General features: G+C 57.4%; 1 protein-coding gene across 1 annotated transcript; it reads left to right on the top strand.

The window, feature by feature from the left end:
• The first annotated feature begins 6196 nt into the window (after positions 1–6196).
• Positions 6197–16184, top strand: NMB (neuromedin B). The gene is made up of 3 exons (XM_067556037.1): positions 6197–6465; positions 11550–11761; positions 15873–16184. Exons 1-3 carry the CDS (start codon positions 6315–6317, stop codon positions 15918–15920), a joined length of 411 nt encoding a protein of 136 aa, XP_067412138.1. The 5' UTR covers positions 6197–6314; the 3' UTR covers positions 15921–16184.
• Positions 16185–16405: the final 221 nt, after the last annotated feature.

The following is a 16405-nucleotide window of genomic DNA, read 5'->3' as shown; positions in this document are numbered from 1 at the left end:
ATCCAGTTCACCCCGTTTGCTCTGTTTGAATATTGGCACCATGTTAGCACTTTTTTGCAACCTCCCTGCTATTCTGAGCTTTATTATGGGAATAACTGAGGGTCAGCTGCGGCTCACTTCTCATCCAGTGAGGACCTGGCCCATTGCAAAAGTCCTGCCCCTCTCCAACTGTGCCAGCCCTTTCCAAGTCTGCTTCGGGCCCCCCCTCGCCAGCAGTGCTCTATAGCTGTGACAGACTGCAGCAACGCACGTTCCCCTTCCCCTCGCTGGGACTTGGCTGAGTGGCACTGCCACGGCGTGAAAACCGAAAAGCACCTTCCGGAATAGAAACCTCGCAGGTGGGAGGGAGGAGACCATCTTTTCCACCCCAGCTGAAGCACTGCTGGGTTTTTCATGCCAGCTAAATTGGACTTAATCTTTCGGGGGAATGGAGAAGAGCTCTTGTTTCCCCCCCCCCAGATAATCTCTCCGACACATTCTGCTTCTCTTGAGAGCCGCACTTAAACCTTTGTCACACTTTGGTGCCTACGGTAATTGGCCCTGTGAATGAGGGTCTCTGGCTTTCTTTGCCCTGCCTGTAATTGGCATCACTTAATCCCCGGCTGAAGCCAGAGTTTGCACATCCATCCAGTAATCCTTTATATACCCTCTGCCCTCAGCAACTTCCTCCCCTAGCAGCTGGCCACTGATTTTGATTCACACACAGAAAATGTGGTTCCCTGCTGTGCACACCCCTGCCCTGGGTCCTCCTCTTCCAAAACCCCAACAAAGCAGGAAATGCAGAGTGTGGGGCGACACTTTTCCTCTTGTAGCCACAACCTGATCTCAGCCGCCTGAGCCCTCAGGGACGTTCCCGCACATTGTCCTTCCTTGGGATGGGGTGTTCACCCCACACTAGCTTGGGAAGGGTTAAAGTGGCTGAGCTGGGGCTAACAAACCAGATAGGCCTACACCTGAGGGAGAGGTAATCGCTGATTGCAGATGGAGCCCAGCTGGGCTGGAGCAGGTGGGGCTGGTATAGGGCTAGGAAGTGAGGGCAGAAAGGGGGCTAGAGTGTGAATGGTTATGGTCACTCTGTGGGCTTAGAGAGGGAAAGGAGATGACCTGGGGGAGAGAAGCTCTGGGATCCAGGCCCTGCGGGAAGGGTTGGCTCAGAAGGACGATGGAGCAGAAGCTTGACAGGATGGGGTAGCAAAAGGCACAGGGAAATGGCTGTAAGGTTTGGGACAGTGCAGACCTTGGCTGCTGATTTGAGAGTCCCTGAGGCAGAATCCAGAGTAGTGGGTGGGCCTGGGTTTGGGGAAGTGGCCTGGTCTGGGCAGTGACTGGGCAGACTGCCCGAGCCAGCTCCTGTGGAGAGCTGTTGATGCCCCAGAAGGGGGAACCACCTAGTGATCTGGCTGGAGGGCTGAGCCAGGAAGAGGGAGCGCCCTGAGTCACGCAGAGGAAGCGCTGTAACTCCTGGATGGGAGAGGGGCAGCAGTGTGAACAAGAGACAGATGAGGACGTCAAACCAGGCAGAGCCACCAGGAGGTGCCCCGATGGTGAGTCCAACCCTGTGACGCTCCCGAAGCCTCTTCCAGCCAGCAGCAAAGCGTCCCTGATCACGGGGCTGCTGGATTCTGGCATAGTGAAGGCTGTAGGATTGCTGCTGGGGCACAGAGACCATGGTGAGGCTGTGTGGAGAGAGGTAAGGATCTGGCCGCCCCCCCGACCTATCCACCTGCCCTCTCTCTCAGCAGCATCCTGATCGAGGCCCATCCCACCCACCGTTCCCACGCCACCCCACCAACAGATCCCTGCTCCACGCTCCTCTCCGGCCCTTCCCGTGGCACCGCCCCTTCCCTAACCCTCCTGAGAGCCCCCTCTGCCCCAGGGGTCCCGAGTCATTCCTGGCCCTACCTCCAGATGGGGACCAAGGAGGACTCGCCAGTGTTGGGCACCAACCCCGCCACCGATCAACAGCGTGGCTCCTTCCCTGGCTTCCCTCCTGCCCCCAGCAAGGCAGCTGGACCCCGCCTCCGCTCCACAGCACCGCCGGCTATCACAGGGCACAGACTGCCCCATCTCCCCAGTCAGCCCCGAACATCCGGACTGTGCCTGCCCCAGGTGGCCAGTACACTTTAGCCCCCTTTATTCAGCAGCCCCGCTCCATAGCTGTACTAAGCTAGTGACTGCACTGTGTCAGGCTGATTGTGCTCCTGATGGGTTACTGTGGTAGGAATTAACACTAATCGCTAATGCTGCTTAGTTATTAATTGCCTGGTTGTCATTGTTCACGGCCATCTTCGTTACATGTTCTGGTCACTTATTTCCACCAGTTCTGCTCCCCTGTGGCTGTCCCTTTTGCCTTCCTTTTTCACTCTTCTCTTCTTCTGCTTTCCCCTCTACACCACATAATAAGGTTCACGCTGTCTTTCCTTCCCCTCAGATCCTGTCTATCTCCCCGTGTTGGGCTGCCCCCGTCTCTTCCCCATTTCACAACTGCTACAGCCCACTAGCCTGCCATGCATGATCTGTCTCTGGGGACGCTGCTACCGTGCACCAAAATTGACAGGATTATATCAATTATGCACACTGTGGAACTTCTAGTGCGTGCCGGCTGGGTCCACACGTGTCAGGTTACTGCCCTGTAGATTCACACTCTGCATTGCCCGGCGCTAAGCTGCCATGTAGACAAGCCCTTAGAAAATTCAAAGTAGGTCATTTGGAGAGAGGGGGGACTTCATCTCAGTCTTTGTATTGCCCTCCTCAGCCCCTGATCCGAGGCAGCGATTTCAGGGCACCCTGTTTACATGCATTTTGGAACACTTTGAAAAGTAAAATCAGGTTATTTATTTGGAGGGGGGGGGGGGAGCTCTCAGAAAGCCCCTGGGCAAACAGCCCCCAGACATGCTCCACAAACTGTACACCAGGCCCTCAGCAGACACGCCAACTTTCAAGCCCATCAGAATGTGCCTTGGGAATTAAGAGCACTTTGAAAAATGGACAAGTTCTGGCTCTCGCCTGCTTGTGTACCAGATTTCTGGGTTGCATCAGCCGAGGGCCCCACTTTACAGAACCAGAAAGACATTGTAACAACTTGCCTTGTGCAGCTGGGTCTCGCTGGTGTTCAGGAGCTGGCAGGAAGCCCCAGGGATGGCCATTTCACATGGGCCCTGCCTATGTATTTTTTTCCTTAGCAGCAGGTAGAAAAACCATCATACAAGCTAGCAAATTTTTGAAGGAATCAATTGAATCTCGGGACCCCTGTGACCAAATGATTCCGAATTTGCACCACTAACTTTTTTTATACCCTGATGTGTGGCACAGCAATTTCCAAGGCAATCTAGCTATCTGTGCATGTGCATTCTAGGGCACCAGGAGAAATCTCCTCTTAGACAGAGAGCTCTGCTCAGCTGCCACAGGGAACATCTCTAGCAAAAAGTTCCTCTTCTCTTTGTTACCCTTCCTGTCACTCTGCAAAGTAGCCCTTGGGTCTAGATGAACCTGGTGAGTTAGTACTGTCTGATTAACTGTGATCGATCTCACCAATACAAGAGTGGAGCAAAGCCGGCTGAAGGGACGCTTGGGGAATAGCAGAAGGGTGAAGAAAGCAATCCAGCAATGAGGGGGTGAAGAGAGACAGAGAAATATAGCAGAAGGAAAAGATGCCTTGAAAGTCCAGACAGGGAGGGATTGCGCCATGCAAGCCCTGCATACTCAGTGCAGAGCAAGAAGCTGGTGTCAGTTATAAAATCCATGGATAAAGTCCAGTCATTTGCGGAGCTGCCAGGTCACAGAGAGAGTTTCCCACACCCTTCCTCTGTGATGCAGTAGGAACTTTCCATCACAGGTTCATTTTCTTCATCAAGGACCAGTCCTTCCCACAGTGGTGAAAGGAGCGGGTCACAGGAGGTTGGTATCTCCCTCCATCCATCAGACCCTCTAATCGGTGCAGTAAGGACCTGGTCCAGTAAACCCAACACATCCCCATTGTTCGGTGAGATGGGACCGGAGATGACAGGAAGAGGACGAGCACGGAGAGCGGGGCTGAGCCGCCCCCCTCCTGGAAATGTGGGTTGCGGATCTCGCCCCTGTATTTTATTGGTGGTTCCAGGCTCGCTGCTGTGGCAGGCCAGAGAGGGGGTAAAGCGGAGGCTGAGGAGTCTCACGGCTCTAACTCCTGCCGGGCCAGGGCAGGACACACAGCCTGTGCTGGGGACACTGCCAGGACCGGTGTCATTGCAGCATCTATTTTCCGAGGAGCTCCTTGGAGGATCAAGGTGGCGTCTTTATCACAAGGGGGGCACGGTACTGTCACCCCCTGCGCGGGTGTCCCTGCGTGTTCTAGGGGCCATCAGTCCCTGCATGTCTGGGGGCACGGTACTGTCACCCCCTGCGCGGGTGTCCCTCGTGTTCTAGGGCCATCAGTCCCTGCATGTCTGGGGGCACGGTACTGTCACCCCCTGCGCGGGTGTCCCTGCGTGTTCTAGGGCCATCAGTCCCTGCATGTCTGGGGGCACGGTACTGTCACCCCCTGCGCGGGTGTCCCTGCGTGTTCTAGGGCCATCAGTCCCTGCATGTCTGGGGGCACGCACTGTGCTCTCCAGGCTGTAGTCCATGGGGGGGTTCCTCTGGTCACTCGCACACTCGAAGGCTACAAAGCAAAAGCTGCCAGTTCCCTTGGCACGCTGGCTAGGAGACTAAGCCCAGCGCAGCACCTAGGGCTGTCCGGCCCTGTCTGGTCCAGACACGTGAAAGATAACAAGGTCCCTGTATGATCTCTCTGCACCAGCCTCCTTCCTGATGGCCACAGCCCTGTCCTCCTTTCCAGCCCACCTCGCCCAGGAGCATCCAGGCCGCTAACTCCCTTGTCCTCGGGTTGCAGGGCTTGGACACAGACTGGGGGTGTTAAGCTGCTGGTAAGCAGATGCACTGGGGCTCCTCACAGGGCGGGGCCCTAGTGACATGCCTAATGGGAGGAAGGGGCAGATTGCCTGGTTTCTGGGGGAAGCCTGAACTCAGCACTGGAAGAGTTTGTGGCATGTTATGCCCTGGTGAGGGAAGATGTATCACAAAGTCCTACTCCATGCTCTGGAAAGGGGCTGCCTCCACCGTTCTTACCCCCCCTCCACACGTCTGCAGTGTGACACAGCCCTCCGTTACACAGCCACCCCCAGGGACCCTTGCCTAGTGCAGGAGGTGGAGAGAGGGCGGCTGTCACAAGAGCAGGGACCGTTCTCCTGTGAGGGGCATGCAGGAGAGCTGGGTTTGACCAGGGCCCTCCCTGCTGGGGTTGATCCAGCTGCTCTTACTCTGGTTTACAGGAATCCATGTGCAAGGGGCAATTCACACTGACCTGTTGTGTGCCTTACCTTTCCCTGTAACGTCCTTTGCAGGCAGGTTTTGTGTCTGGCGGGGCTACCCCAGGGGAGGGAAGTGAGACTACAGATGAGCAGGGCCGGAGACTGCCCTTAACCCTCTGCATTCAAGGCCTGGCGGGGATGCAGGAGCTCCCCACCAGCTGCCGCGGTGTGCGATGAGCACACCTAGTGTTGCCTGGCGCTGTGGGATACAAACCCAGCCAGCGCTGGAGGTGTCCGGCTGCAGGAAGCCCAGGTGAGACTTAAGAAATCCCCTGGACCCTTCGAGGAGCTAAATAGCTGCGGCAATGACCTCTCCCTGAGGGGCTGCGCGCGGGGGGGGGGGGTGTCGCATTTTCCAGCCCAGATCTCCTCTGAAGCGCCGCTGCCCGCGGTAATTAGTGTGTGTGCTGGGGGGGGGAGGTAATCAGCCCGCGGTAATTAGTGTGTGTGCGGGGGGGGGGGGGGTAATCAGCCCGCGGTAATGGGGGGGGGGGGTGTCCACGGGCTCCAGGGGGTTGGGGCAGCCCCTGAGGGGCTCTTTGGGGCGAGCCACTTTGTGCTTGAGAAAACTGCGCCGGTCCTGGCTGCGTGTCCCGGGCCGCTGGCCTGGGCGCACCGTCTGCGGCCGGGAAGCGGGGATCGGCCCGGGCTGGCGGCCACACGCGGCCGGAGAAGCCGAGCCTCACTCCGCCGGGCGGTGCCCCGGGCCTGTCAGTGCCAGGCTCCCCCGGGGCTGGGCGGGGCGGGGCGGGGGCGCACCGAGCCGCCGTGCGTAGGGCCGGCGCCGTGGCTGCTCCCGGCCAGTCTCCGCCCCGCCCGGGGAGGCTTTAAATGCAGGCGCCGGGGCGCGGGAGCCCGAGGCCACCAGCCCGACACACGAGCCGCCGCCGCTCTCGGGAGGCACCGCCGCATCTCCCGGCCGGAGGCGAAGCTTCTGCCGCGTCTCCCGGAGCCCGGCGCGGAGCCATGGGCGCGCCGCCCGCCAGCCGGCTCCTGGGCTGCCTGCTGCTCTTCGCCTTCCTCTCCGCCACCCCCGCCGGCCGGCTGGACCCCGCCGAGCCGCGGAGCAGAGCGGCCAGGATTCAAGTCAGCCCCAGGGGCAGCCTCTGGGCCACAGGTACCGTCCCCTGCCCCGCTGCCCGGCTGCGCGCCTCGGCCAGCCCCGAGGGGCGCGGGGAAAGCGCCCGCCTGCCCCGCTCCGTCTGCCCCGGGAGTCCGCCCGGGGCTTGGGCGATTGAAGCGGCTTCCCCGGAGCCCAGGGGAGGAGCAGCCCGGGGGTGCTGGGGGAGGGACGCAGCCTTCCCCGGCCCCGCTCCCCGGCCCCTTCGGGCTGCACCGGGGCCCTCACTTACCGGGGCTTCATGGGCCAACGCGAGGCGCCGTGCTCAGGGCACCGTCTCGGGGCTGCGGGCTGGCCAGACCGGCGAGGTGGCCCCGGCTAGGTCCCCTGGGCCGAGCCCCGAGGGCTGGAGAGGCTGCGGAGCGGGAGGTGTCAGCCGTCGCGGGTCCGGAGCCAAGGGGCTGGGGCGGGCAGGGAAATCCCCGCTGCTGTGGCCGGGCTGGACCGGGAGCCCGAGGGGCCCGGCTCCGGCAGACAGAGCCTGGGAGAGGCAGGCAGCGGCTCCCTCCGGCCCCAGGGCGGGGCGGGACAGGGAACTCGAGCTGCCCGGGAACTGGGGGGGGCGGAGGCCCGGCAAATTGCTGCAGGAGGGGGTCGGGTCTGGTCTGCGGGGCAGGGCTCCGATCCTGTCTCTGCAGCGTGTCCCCGGGCAGAGCACGGGGCAGCTCGATTAGCCGGGGCAGGCGCTAAGGCAGGGCTCGCCGCGGCACAGCGGGGGCGCTCCGGAGTACGACTGGCTGGGAGCGGGCACCCCGCGGAGACAGGACTCTGGCAGCGGGGGAGAGACCCAGCAGGGCAGCCACCCTCTGAGCTGCGGGGCTGGGTTCACGCCGTGTCCGCGCCTGCCCTCCAGCCGGATGACGGCGTGCGCTTTGCTCTGGATGTGCTGCCTGGGTCCAGCTGCGGGTCACTCAGTGCGGTCCCTTCCTAGCAAAGGAACACGGGCTTCCGGGCCACGGGGTCTCTGGCCTGGAGAACGCAAAGGGCAAATGGGCCAAGGACTGCCCCTGAGTTTCTGCCAAACTTTGCTGTGGCCCCTGGGGAAACCCTGGTGCCAGGGAGGGCTGCCGGGGGTCAGCAGAGGCACATCTAGCTGCAGAAATGTCTGGGTACCTCCTGGTGCCGAAAAATTAGGAGATTTAAAAAAAACAAAAAAAAAACCTAAAGCAAGAGATCAGGAGACTGGGTGAGAAAGAGAGGGGAGAAAGGACCAGTGCTTAGCCTAATTTACTGACAGTGTCTTAGCCAGGGCCACTGGGCGCAGTGCAACAGGCACACGTGTACAATCCACACTGTTCCCCCAAACAGATGCACGTTTTAAAAGCATGATCTGAAAGCCCAGGGTTAGCCCTCCCCTGACATCGGCTACCCCATTAAAAGCCCCCAAAAGAGATCCAGAGATAAGATGCAAACTCATTCCGAGTCTATTATTTTGTGGAGGTCAGAAGTAGCCTGTCCTTCCAGGCCTTTTCTGCGTGAGGCAGGGAACAGGGTGCAAGTCGGCAGATGCCTTCTGTCAGTCACCATGCAATCCCCACACCCTTCCATTGCCCGGCACGGCCTGCCCCAACACACGCTGCGTTGGCAGCTGCGGCGCCCTGGCGCACATGGCATTTACCGCCCAAGTAACCTGAACTGGTGCTGAGGAAGCTCGCTCGTATTCCATAGATCAGGGTCCTAATGACTGGGGGAGCCAGTCACTGGCTGAGGAGTGATAACTTGCAAGAGTCCTGGGGCAAAGTGGAAATATAACAGCTGCGCTACTAAGAACTTTAATTCAGCTACTTGAACAGGACCAGGAGCTGGATTGATCTCTTAGGGTTTGTCTACACTGCAGAAAGAAGTGTGTTCTCAACTAGAGGTAGCTAATTTGGGTTCAATTAGCAGTGAAGACCCAGCAACTCATCTTTTATCTCAGGTTGGCAGGTGGAGTTCAACCCCTGGCTGCCCTACAGGGCATGTCTACATTGCAGTTGAGGGCGAGCCCCCCAGCCAGCGGAGACAGACGTGCACTAGCTGGGCTCCAGCTAGCTAAAAAGAGCCATGCGGACTTCGGGTCTCGGGCGGCAGCTTGGGCTCTCAAGCCCACCCAACCCCCTGGGTCCAAGGTTGGGGGCTGGCGTGAGCCCATGTCCACACTGCTATTTTTAGCACACTGGCTGGAACCCCATTAGCTGGAGTCTGCTTGCCTGGGAGGGGAGACTGGCTCCCCACCGCAATGTGGACACATGCGTAGATTTTCATTTGGGCTGCGAATCCAAGTTAAAAAGCAAGTTTGTGTCTTTGCTGCCATTTTCACCTGTTATCACCACACCTTTTTTGCAGTGTACACAGTAAGTGGGAGACCACTTTCACGGACCTCTACCCACACACCTGCCCACAGCCAAGGGACCTTCCATTCAACTAATGACATGTCAGAAACATTAGCTAGGTAAATCCCAGAATGGACATAGATGGTCAGCAGAACATCTGTCCTTGGTTAACCAATGATTCTGGTCCCTGGACAATGTCACTTGGCTACCTATTAGCTGATTGTCTCTTTTGTGGGTGCTTGGAATGGTGGATTGTTACAAATCCCTATAGTACAAAGATGACACCGAGCACATCGCATCACAGCTGAAAACAGTCCCAGACACAGACAGCAAATTCCTCAGGCAGATTCTGTCTTGGTGAGTAGCAGCATTGTGCTCCACAGATAACCTCATCCGGAGCGGCACCTTGGTCTCCACTGGGAGATTAGACAGAAAGAGGATTTCAGAACATCAGACATAATCCAACAGTAGAGAGACAAGGTGTGGGAGGTAATATCTTTTATTGGACCAACTTCTGTTGGTGAGAGAGACACGCTTTTGTGCTACGCAGAGCTCTGCTTTGGGGCTGGGAAAGGTACCAATTTAAATGTTGTAGCCATGTTGGTCCCAGGATATTAGAGAGTGCCTTTCCCAGACGTGAGATAGAGCTGCGTGCGGCTTGACATCTTGTCTCTCTCAGCAGCAGAAGTTGAGCCAATAAAAGATGTTGCCTCGCCCATCTTGTCTATCTAATATTCTGTGACTGACACAGCTCCCATTAATTGCATATAATATAATAGTGTTATGCTAAAATGCAAAGCAAAGAACCTGTCCGTTATTTTAAGGCAAAGTAGAGAAAAAGCAGAAAAACCTTCCAGATTTGTGCTATTCTGAGATGGAAGAAACCAAATCTGTTTCTCAGCTACTAATCTGGGTGTTTAACAAATCCGCTCTGGCACCTTGGGTACCGCTGTGAAACTTGTCTTAGCAGTGTTCTCGGAATCTGAGCGAGGGCGTGAACATGCGTGGGAGAAGGTGGGGGTGTGGGAGAAGGCAGTTGTGAAGCTCCCCACAGATGCGAAGCAGGAATGGGGGTGGAGGATAAAAGAGCCGAGGAGGGGTCGCTTGATCCGCTTGTCAAGGAGAGAACACAGGGAGCCCCTGGAGAATCAGCTGCGTGAGGAGCCAGAGTTGCCATCCAGTACCCCCCTTTGTGGATGTCCGGATCTCAGAATGGCAATGCCGGCTCCAGCCCGCAGCGATTCTCAGCCGAGGTAGCTGCTGTAGCCCTGGAGGCTGTACCAGGGAGCCCACTAGGGAGGAATGGGTTGGTAGCAAGAGATAATCAGCTAGCCAGACAGCAATGGGTCCAGGATATGTCATCCTCTCTGTGCTGCTGCTCTGACAGAGGGCTGCTTCCCCTTCTTCGTCAGCAGGGGCTGGAGGAAATGACCAGATAACTCAGTACCCAGAGTAGAAGCTTCCAGAAAGGGGACAAATTCATTTACAAACCCAGACCTGAATTTGGCGTGATCCCTCCGTCTGTCCCCTGGGGCTGCTTCCCCTCAGCCGTCCTCTTGGGGTGGGCGATACGAAGGGCCTTTCTGCTGCCCCTTTTTCTCCTTGTCCGTTTGCTGAAGCCTGGAAGAGGAGGGGGAAGCCAGAAAGACGCCGCACAGTCCGCAGGGTCCCTCCCCAGGTGAGAGCTGGGGTGCTTTGCCCTCCTAGGACCCCTCACCCAGGATCTCCAAGCCCTGCACACACATGGTGCATGTAGTTTGCAGCCCCCGAGAGGTCTCTCAGAGCCTTCGTCCCCTGTTACTGACTGGGCCCTGGTGCCCTGGGGGGTGGAGGGAAGCCCAACAAACAACCATACGTACAGTCAGAGCCTGCTGCTGGAAGCCCACTGGCCCCCGGGGAGTTAACCGATGACACAGCATGCGCTGGCTTTTCAAACTCCTGTTTGTGGGCCCCTGTAAGAACGGGGGGAGCGTGAAGAGGCCCAGGTGTTGAGCACTAATGATCTCTCTGTGTCTTTGTTTTTCTCTTTGTTTTTGCCCTGAAGTGAGAGGGGTTTATGGAATGCTTGTTATCCACTGGTGTGATGAATCTGCTAGGTGGAAACCACCTTTCCCATCAACCTCCTCCACACAGACTGACCGACCCCGGCTTGGCCATGCGGGTCTGGTCTGGGCCGAACTTGTGGGGAAGCAGCAGAGACTGGGTGGGGAGCCAATGCAGACACTCCACTGACCAGTCCCGGTCTAGAGACCTGCAAACTCCTACTCGCCTCCGGCAGAGACTGGGCTGGCGAGACACCGGGCCAGAGGGGCCCTAACCCTCCAGGGGGGCTTATAGATTCCAAGGCCAGAAGAGACCGTTATGATCTTCTTGTCTGACCTCCTGCATAGCACAGACCAGAGACCGGCCCCACAACAATCCCTAGAACAGATCTCTTTGAAAAACACCCAGCCTTGATTCAGAAATTGCCAGCAATGGAGAATTCACCAGGACCCTTGGCAAAGGGCCCAAAATAGGAACTGTTAAATTGCAACTGTTTAAGATCCCGTGTTTAGGCAATTTGCAACCTTCCCTTGCGTGCCGGCCTTAGTACGATACCCTTTCACTTAGCCACGTGTCTTTGTGGTCATTGGGTCTCACCAGGGCTAGTGCCAATGTTGTCTGACTTTTGCATCAAGTCCCTCTTCCAAAGCTTTAAATCACCCCCTCCCCTTCCCCAGCAATCTTACCCTCCCCCTGTTCGAACACGAGTGCACAATGTCGTTTCAGGTCACTTCATGGGAAAGAAGAGCATCTCCGCCTCCCCGCTGCTGGAGTCTCCGGGAGACGCTGCGGCGAACGCCATCCCGCTGGCTTTCAGCCCAACTCTCAGAGCCGTCTGGGAGGACATGAAAGAGCTGCTGACCCAAGAGCTCCTGAAAATCCTCTTGCAGGAGAGACTAATAGAGGAGAACCGAGGAAAATATGATCTTAGAAGCCAGGTGAATACTGAGAAATGGCGTGGAGAGAGAGAGACCTCAGAGCAAGAGGCTACAGGAAAGTGGGGGAGCAGCACAGGGCCAGATGGTCCCCTCCCCAAGAGGTGGCCAGAGAAGGGGCCAGGAAACCCCCCAAGCTGGGCTGAAATGGTTTCCCTCACATCTGGGCTAAGGAAGCCACATAGAAGGCCGAGGGGGGATGCAACCTGCTAACGCCAGAGGGAAGGAAACGCCTGTGTCCCAAGAGGGATTATACCTCCATTGACCCTGCCGCCTCCATTGGAGCCATGCTGCCCTGGGCAGAGACCCCTGCAGCTTGGCGTAAGCACCGAAGCAGCATTCGTTCTGGCTTGGATTTCCAAATGGAAACCCACCAGGTTGGCAGAGGTAATACTGGAGGCTGGTCTGCTGCTCCGATCCCTTCTGTTTCTGCCCCCAAACCGCTGCAGAGCACTGACACCCCCGGAACCCCAACGGGAGAGCTCAGCCTGGCACCGAGCGTGGGTAGGACAAAGACCAGAGCTGTAGCTTCTTCCCTTTTCACAGCCCAAGGGCAGATCCCCAGGGTCGCTGTCCCCTCTGCTCCCGGAGCAGTAGGGATGGTCTGAGCCATAGTGCTTAAAGAGGGAAAAGCCTGCGGTCACTTAGCCCTCGCCCGCCGAGGCCTGTCCCTTTCCGTATACTCTGGAGTGGTAGCGCCGAGGCGTCGCAGGCAGAGGGGAGTGGCCAGGGCCCTCCAACAGCTCTGTGCTGGGAATCCTGCACGCAGGCCAGGAAGACTGAAAGGAGGTAAATTCAGGAGATTCAGCGAGGAGCAACAGAATCAGGGGTGAGCAGGAAAGAGCGTGTTGCTAGATGGGTGAGAATCACCTGCTGGCTCCCTCGCGGCTGTGCCGTTCCAGTGACCTGTAACCCCGGCTTAGCTGGCTGGTTAGCGTCAGTGGAGCAGGGAACGCGGCCCATGTTATGGAGGCACGGGTCTCCCGCGATAGCTTCTGGCTGAGCTGAGTTATGTACATCAAGCGGGGATTCATCCACTTGGTCACATACAAAGGCCAGGGTGTGTTGTGTCCCCCCCGCCTCCCTCCCCCCCGGGCCAGCACTCGCTCCTTTGGGCACAACGACCGCCCTGCAGCGACACCGGGGACGAGAGGAAAACATTTGAATTTGTCCCTAAAAACAGTTTCATCTAATCCAGGCCCACAGCCACTGATGCGCATCAACCATGATGACCGGCCTGATGTCACCCCCAGGCAGAGGCTCCTCTGCTTGCTGCCTGACCTGTGCCTCTCCCCCGGCAGCCGGTTGGCGCTCTTGGCCGTTTCCCCTGAGCGCTGGCTGGCTGGGAGTTGTAATGCTGGTCTGGTGATTAACCTGCACGTCCTCTTAGAGTAGCTGGCAGCGTGAGCACGCACGGCTGCTGGATCTGCCCTTAGCAGGGACTGAAGCGCCAGGCAGGCGGAGCTGTCGGAGAGAGATCTGGCCTCTCGGCGTGGTCTATGCAGTGTTACACACCGAATGGCCTGTGTTTGTGTGGCCGCTGTCGGGTCAGCCCTGGGGGGCAGAACTCGCTGCAAACAAGTAGGGCGGAGGGATAGGAGGGGAGTGAGGGGAGCTACTGATACTCAGCTGGGGGGAGGAGGGGAAGCCAGCTCCAGGCTGGGAACGGGTGTTCTGGTAGTTCCTCTGGCAGTTCCTTGGCGGCTGGTGCCCGGTGCTCTGTGCTCCCCCCACACCTCCTCGGTGACTGGCAGTGCTCCTCTCCTGGGCCGGGTGTCTCTGCTGGGACCTGCAGTGGCTGGAAGGTGGGATGGGGCTAGGTTGGCTGCTGGCAAGTCATATGAATGGCTGGCTCTCTCCCGGCTGGCTGGCTGGCTCTGTGTCACCCCCACGCCAGTCCCGGTGGGCGGGGGCGCGCCCGGTGTGTCCCCTGCATGCCAGCCCTGGCCGGCTTGGCCACAATGGCCAACCAAGTGAAAGAAGACGAGGAGAAGGGAGCTGGTCCTAGCAGCTGGTCCAATCCCAAGCACTAGCTGCTCCTCCAGGGTCCTTTCTTGCCTCCATGAGATATTGGGGGACAGAAAACATTGGGGGTAGAAACGCACATCATCCCCCCCCCACACACTATTTCCATTGTGGGGCACTGGCCCCTGCCCAGCTCCCATTGCTGAGCTGTCTCCACCAACGAGGTCCTTCGTGAAACTCGCCCTTCTTTCTCTGGTTCCACTTACTGCACTGCCGTGGGTGAAAATAACCCAAAGATCATTTAAAAGGGGCAAAACGTCTGGTGGGTCAAATTGATGCTGGTCAGGCTAGGCCATGAGTAGTGGAGTACTGGACTCAGGAACGCAGTGTAAACAAACAGCCTTTTTGATTGAAAACAGGGAAAGGACTTAACCTAGTTCTGATACCCAATTTTATTTTAAGTTCACGTAGGAAGCACAGGGAGTCCTATGGTCATTCCGAGGCAAATTATCTATACTGCTTCATCATAGCCGAACAAGGGATCCGTCGGTGAAATTGAGACGCAGTCAATTTAAAACCAATGAATACTTTTTTCACACTCTGCCCAATGAGCCTGTGGAACTCACTGCCACAGGATACCGTTGAGGCCAAGGGAGTAGCAGGATTCACAAAAGTCCTGAGCCTGAATATCCTGAATTACGACAGTAAGGTTTGAACATAAAAAGCCAAGGTCCCGGTTCTGTGCTGCGCTCCAGTGCCTCTGTGCTGCTCTGGTGGCTGAAAGAGCCTGTGAAGAAACCGGATCCAGCCAGGTGAGAATTCCCTCAGCATCGGGGAGCTCTCAGGTGAAGCAAAGCTGGCATAACCACCTCCTACATCAGCTGCTCCCTGCCTGGCATGGGACGTGTCAGAAGGAGGTGAACGCTGGCACACTCCAGCATTCTGCAGCTGGCAGACAGCCCCTTAGAGCCCTGGCCAGATGATGTAAGTTAGAGCAACCCCAAGGCTACTCCAGTCTACATCTGGGCTGCATCTATGAAGGTGCACCATGACCTGTAACCAGCTCCCTGATGGCCTTTCCTTCTCTCCTGTGCTGTGCAGATCTCGGTGCAGGCTTGAATCTGGGTCCAAGAGTCTTCACAGGGATCCATATATTCCAAGGCATGAGTTAGCTCCAATTTCAGGGGGCTCAAGGGAAGCATTCCCTGGGGCAGGTCATCCCACATCTGCCTCCACAGGGTGCTGGCACCTTCCTGAAAAGGTGTTGGACCATTAGTAAACGGGGCTAGAAGGGCCCCTGGCCCAGTCTATCTTGGAAGTGCCTGTGTTCCTATAAGGGGCTGTTGAAATAATGGGCTTGTATCGATGGGAACGTGAGACTGTCTTTGCAGGTGAAGTTATCTGAGCAAGCGTGATCGAGACACTGCAAAGGTCTGCTTAGCTCCTGGCTATTAATGACCATTGCTGGCTTGGTGGTGTACAGCGAGGGAGGCAGGCAGGCAGCAAGCCTTGTAAAATGCTGTACCTGGGTCTTCACCATTGTAAAAACTCATCGCTCTGGGTTTGTTTTCACCTTGTCCCCAGTCCCCGTGCGATGTGATTGGCCTTCCTGTCAGTTACCGGGCAATCCGTGCGCTAGGCTTTTCCTGTGCCAGCTGTCCCTGAAATCCGACCCGGCTGGCTGCCATCACGTCATGGCAGGATATTCTATCAGGGTGGAAGTCACTCCTAGTGCGGGCGCCCAGGTGATCGGGCCGGCTGCAGGTGATGCGTGGGTGGGCTGGGGAGATGGAATCCATCCCCCAGCCTGGATCTGCAGAGCAGCTCCAGCCTATGGGCTGCAACACCAGCCACCGTGACTGTGCCCCATTTGTGTGTTGGGGCCAATGGCTCTGTAAAATCTCTGCTCCCCTCGCACATCCCAGACCAGCCCGTCACTGCTCTTTTGCTGCCTGGGACACGCTGGCCCCCAAACGCTCCCTGAGGAGCCGGGGACGCCTTGTACAGATGCCCTCTAGAGGGCTTAAGGGATTTCCCAGGACTTGCGCTGCCCACAGGCCTTGGTGAGTTACACCGGGCAGCTGTAGGGCCTGAGGCTCCTGCGGCGCGCCGCAGTGCAGGGACCCCTACTGTTGCTTTCTCTTTTCAGGAGACAGGGTTGTTGCTGAAGGTGCTGGAGAAATCGCTTTCAAACTGAAGAAGGGCCGAAGGTGCTGTGTACAAAGATAACCGATTCCAGCGGCAGGAAGGCCTTGCTGGTTTGTAGTAAACGACCGAGAATGGTGGAATGATGGTTCCGTGTAGCTGCATCACTCTTATGATTTCGTAGTACTGTAATATTGTGAATATTGACCATCTGTACGAAAAAAGCCCCCGGGCCCTGCCTGTATATTTCCCTTGCATTTTCTGCATTACTGCTGTGGTTAAAGAGCCCTTGTGAATAAAACCAACTCTTTGCACAGCACGTGTGAGCGCTTCCTTTGCCGTCAGCAAAGGCCAGCGTTCAGGGAGGAAGGTGGTAGGTTTCTTGTGGGCCTGAGCCTCATATGCACGGTGTGATTGGTAGGCGGGGCGGGATGCAGCAGAAGCGGGGAGGGTGCATGGGTCGGCAGAGGTGGGATTGCAGCTGAGTGAGTGAGGCCTGAGAGGGTCTGACTGAATTTTGTGGGGAGGATGCAGCAG

The sequence above is a fragment of the Emydura macquarii genome, unplaced genomic scaffold, assembly GCF_026122565.2.
Source record: "Emydura macquarii macquarii isolate MOO-44397 ecotype Brisbane River unplaced genomic scaffold, CSIRO-AGI_Emac_v2 contig_1644, whole genome shotgun sequence".
Taxonomy (NCBI): Eukaryota; Metazoa; Chordata; order Testudines; family Chelidae; genus Emydura; species Emydura macquarii.
This window is presented reverse-complemented; position numbering and strand designations above follow the sequence as displayed.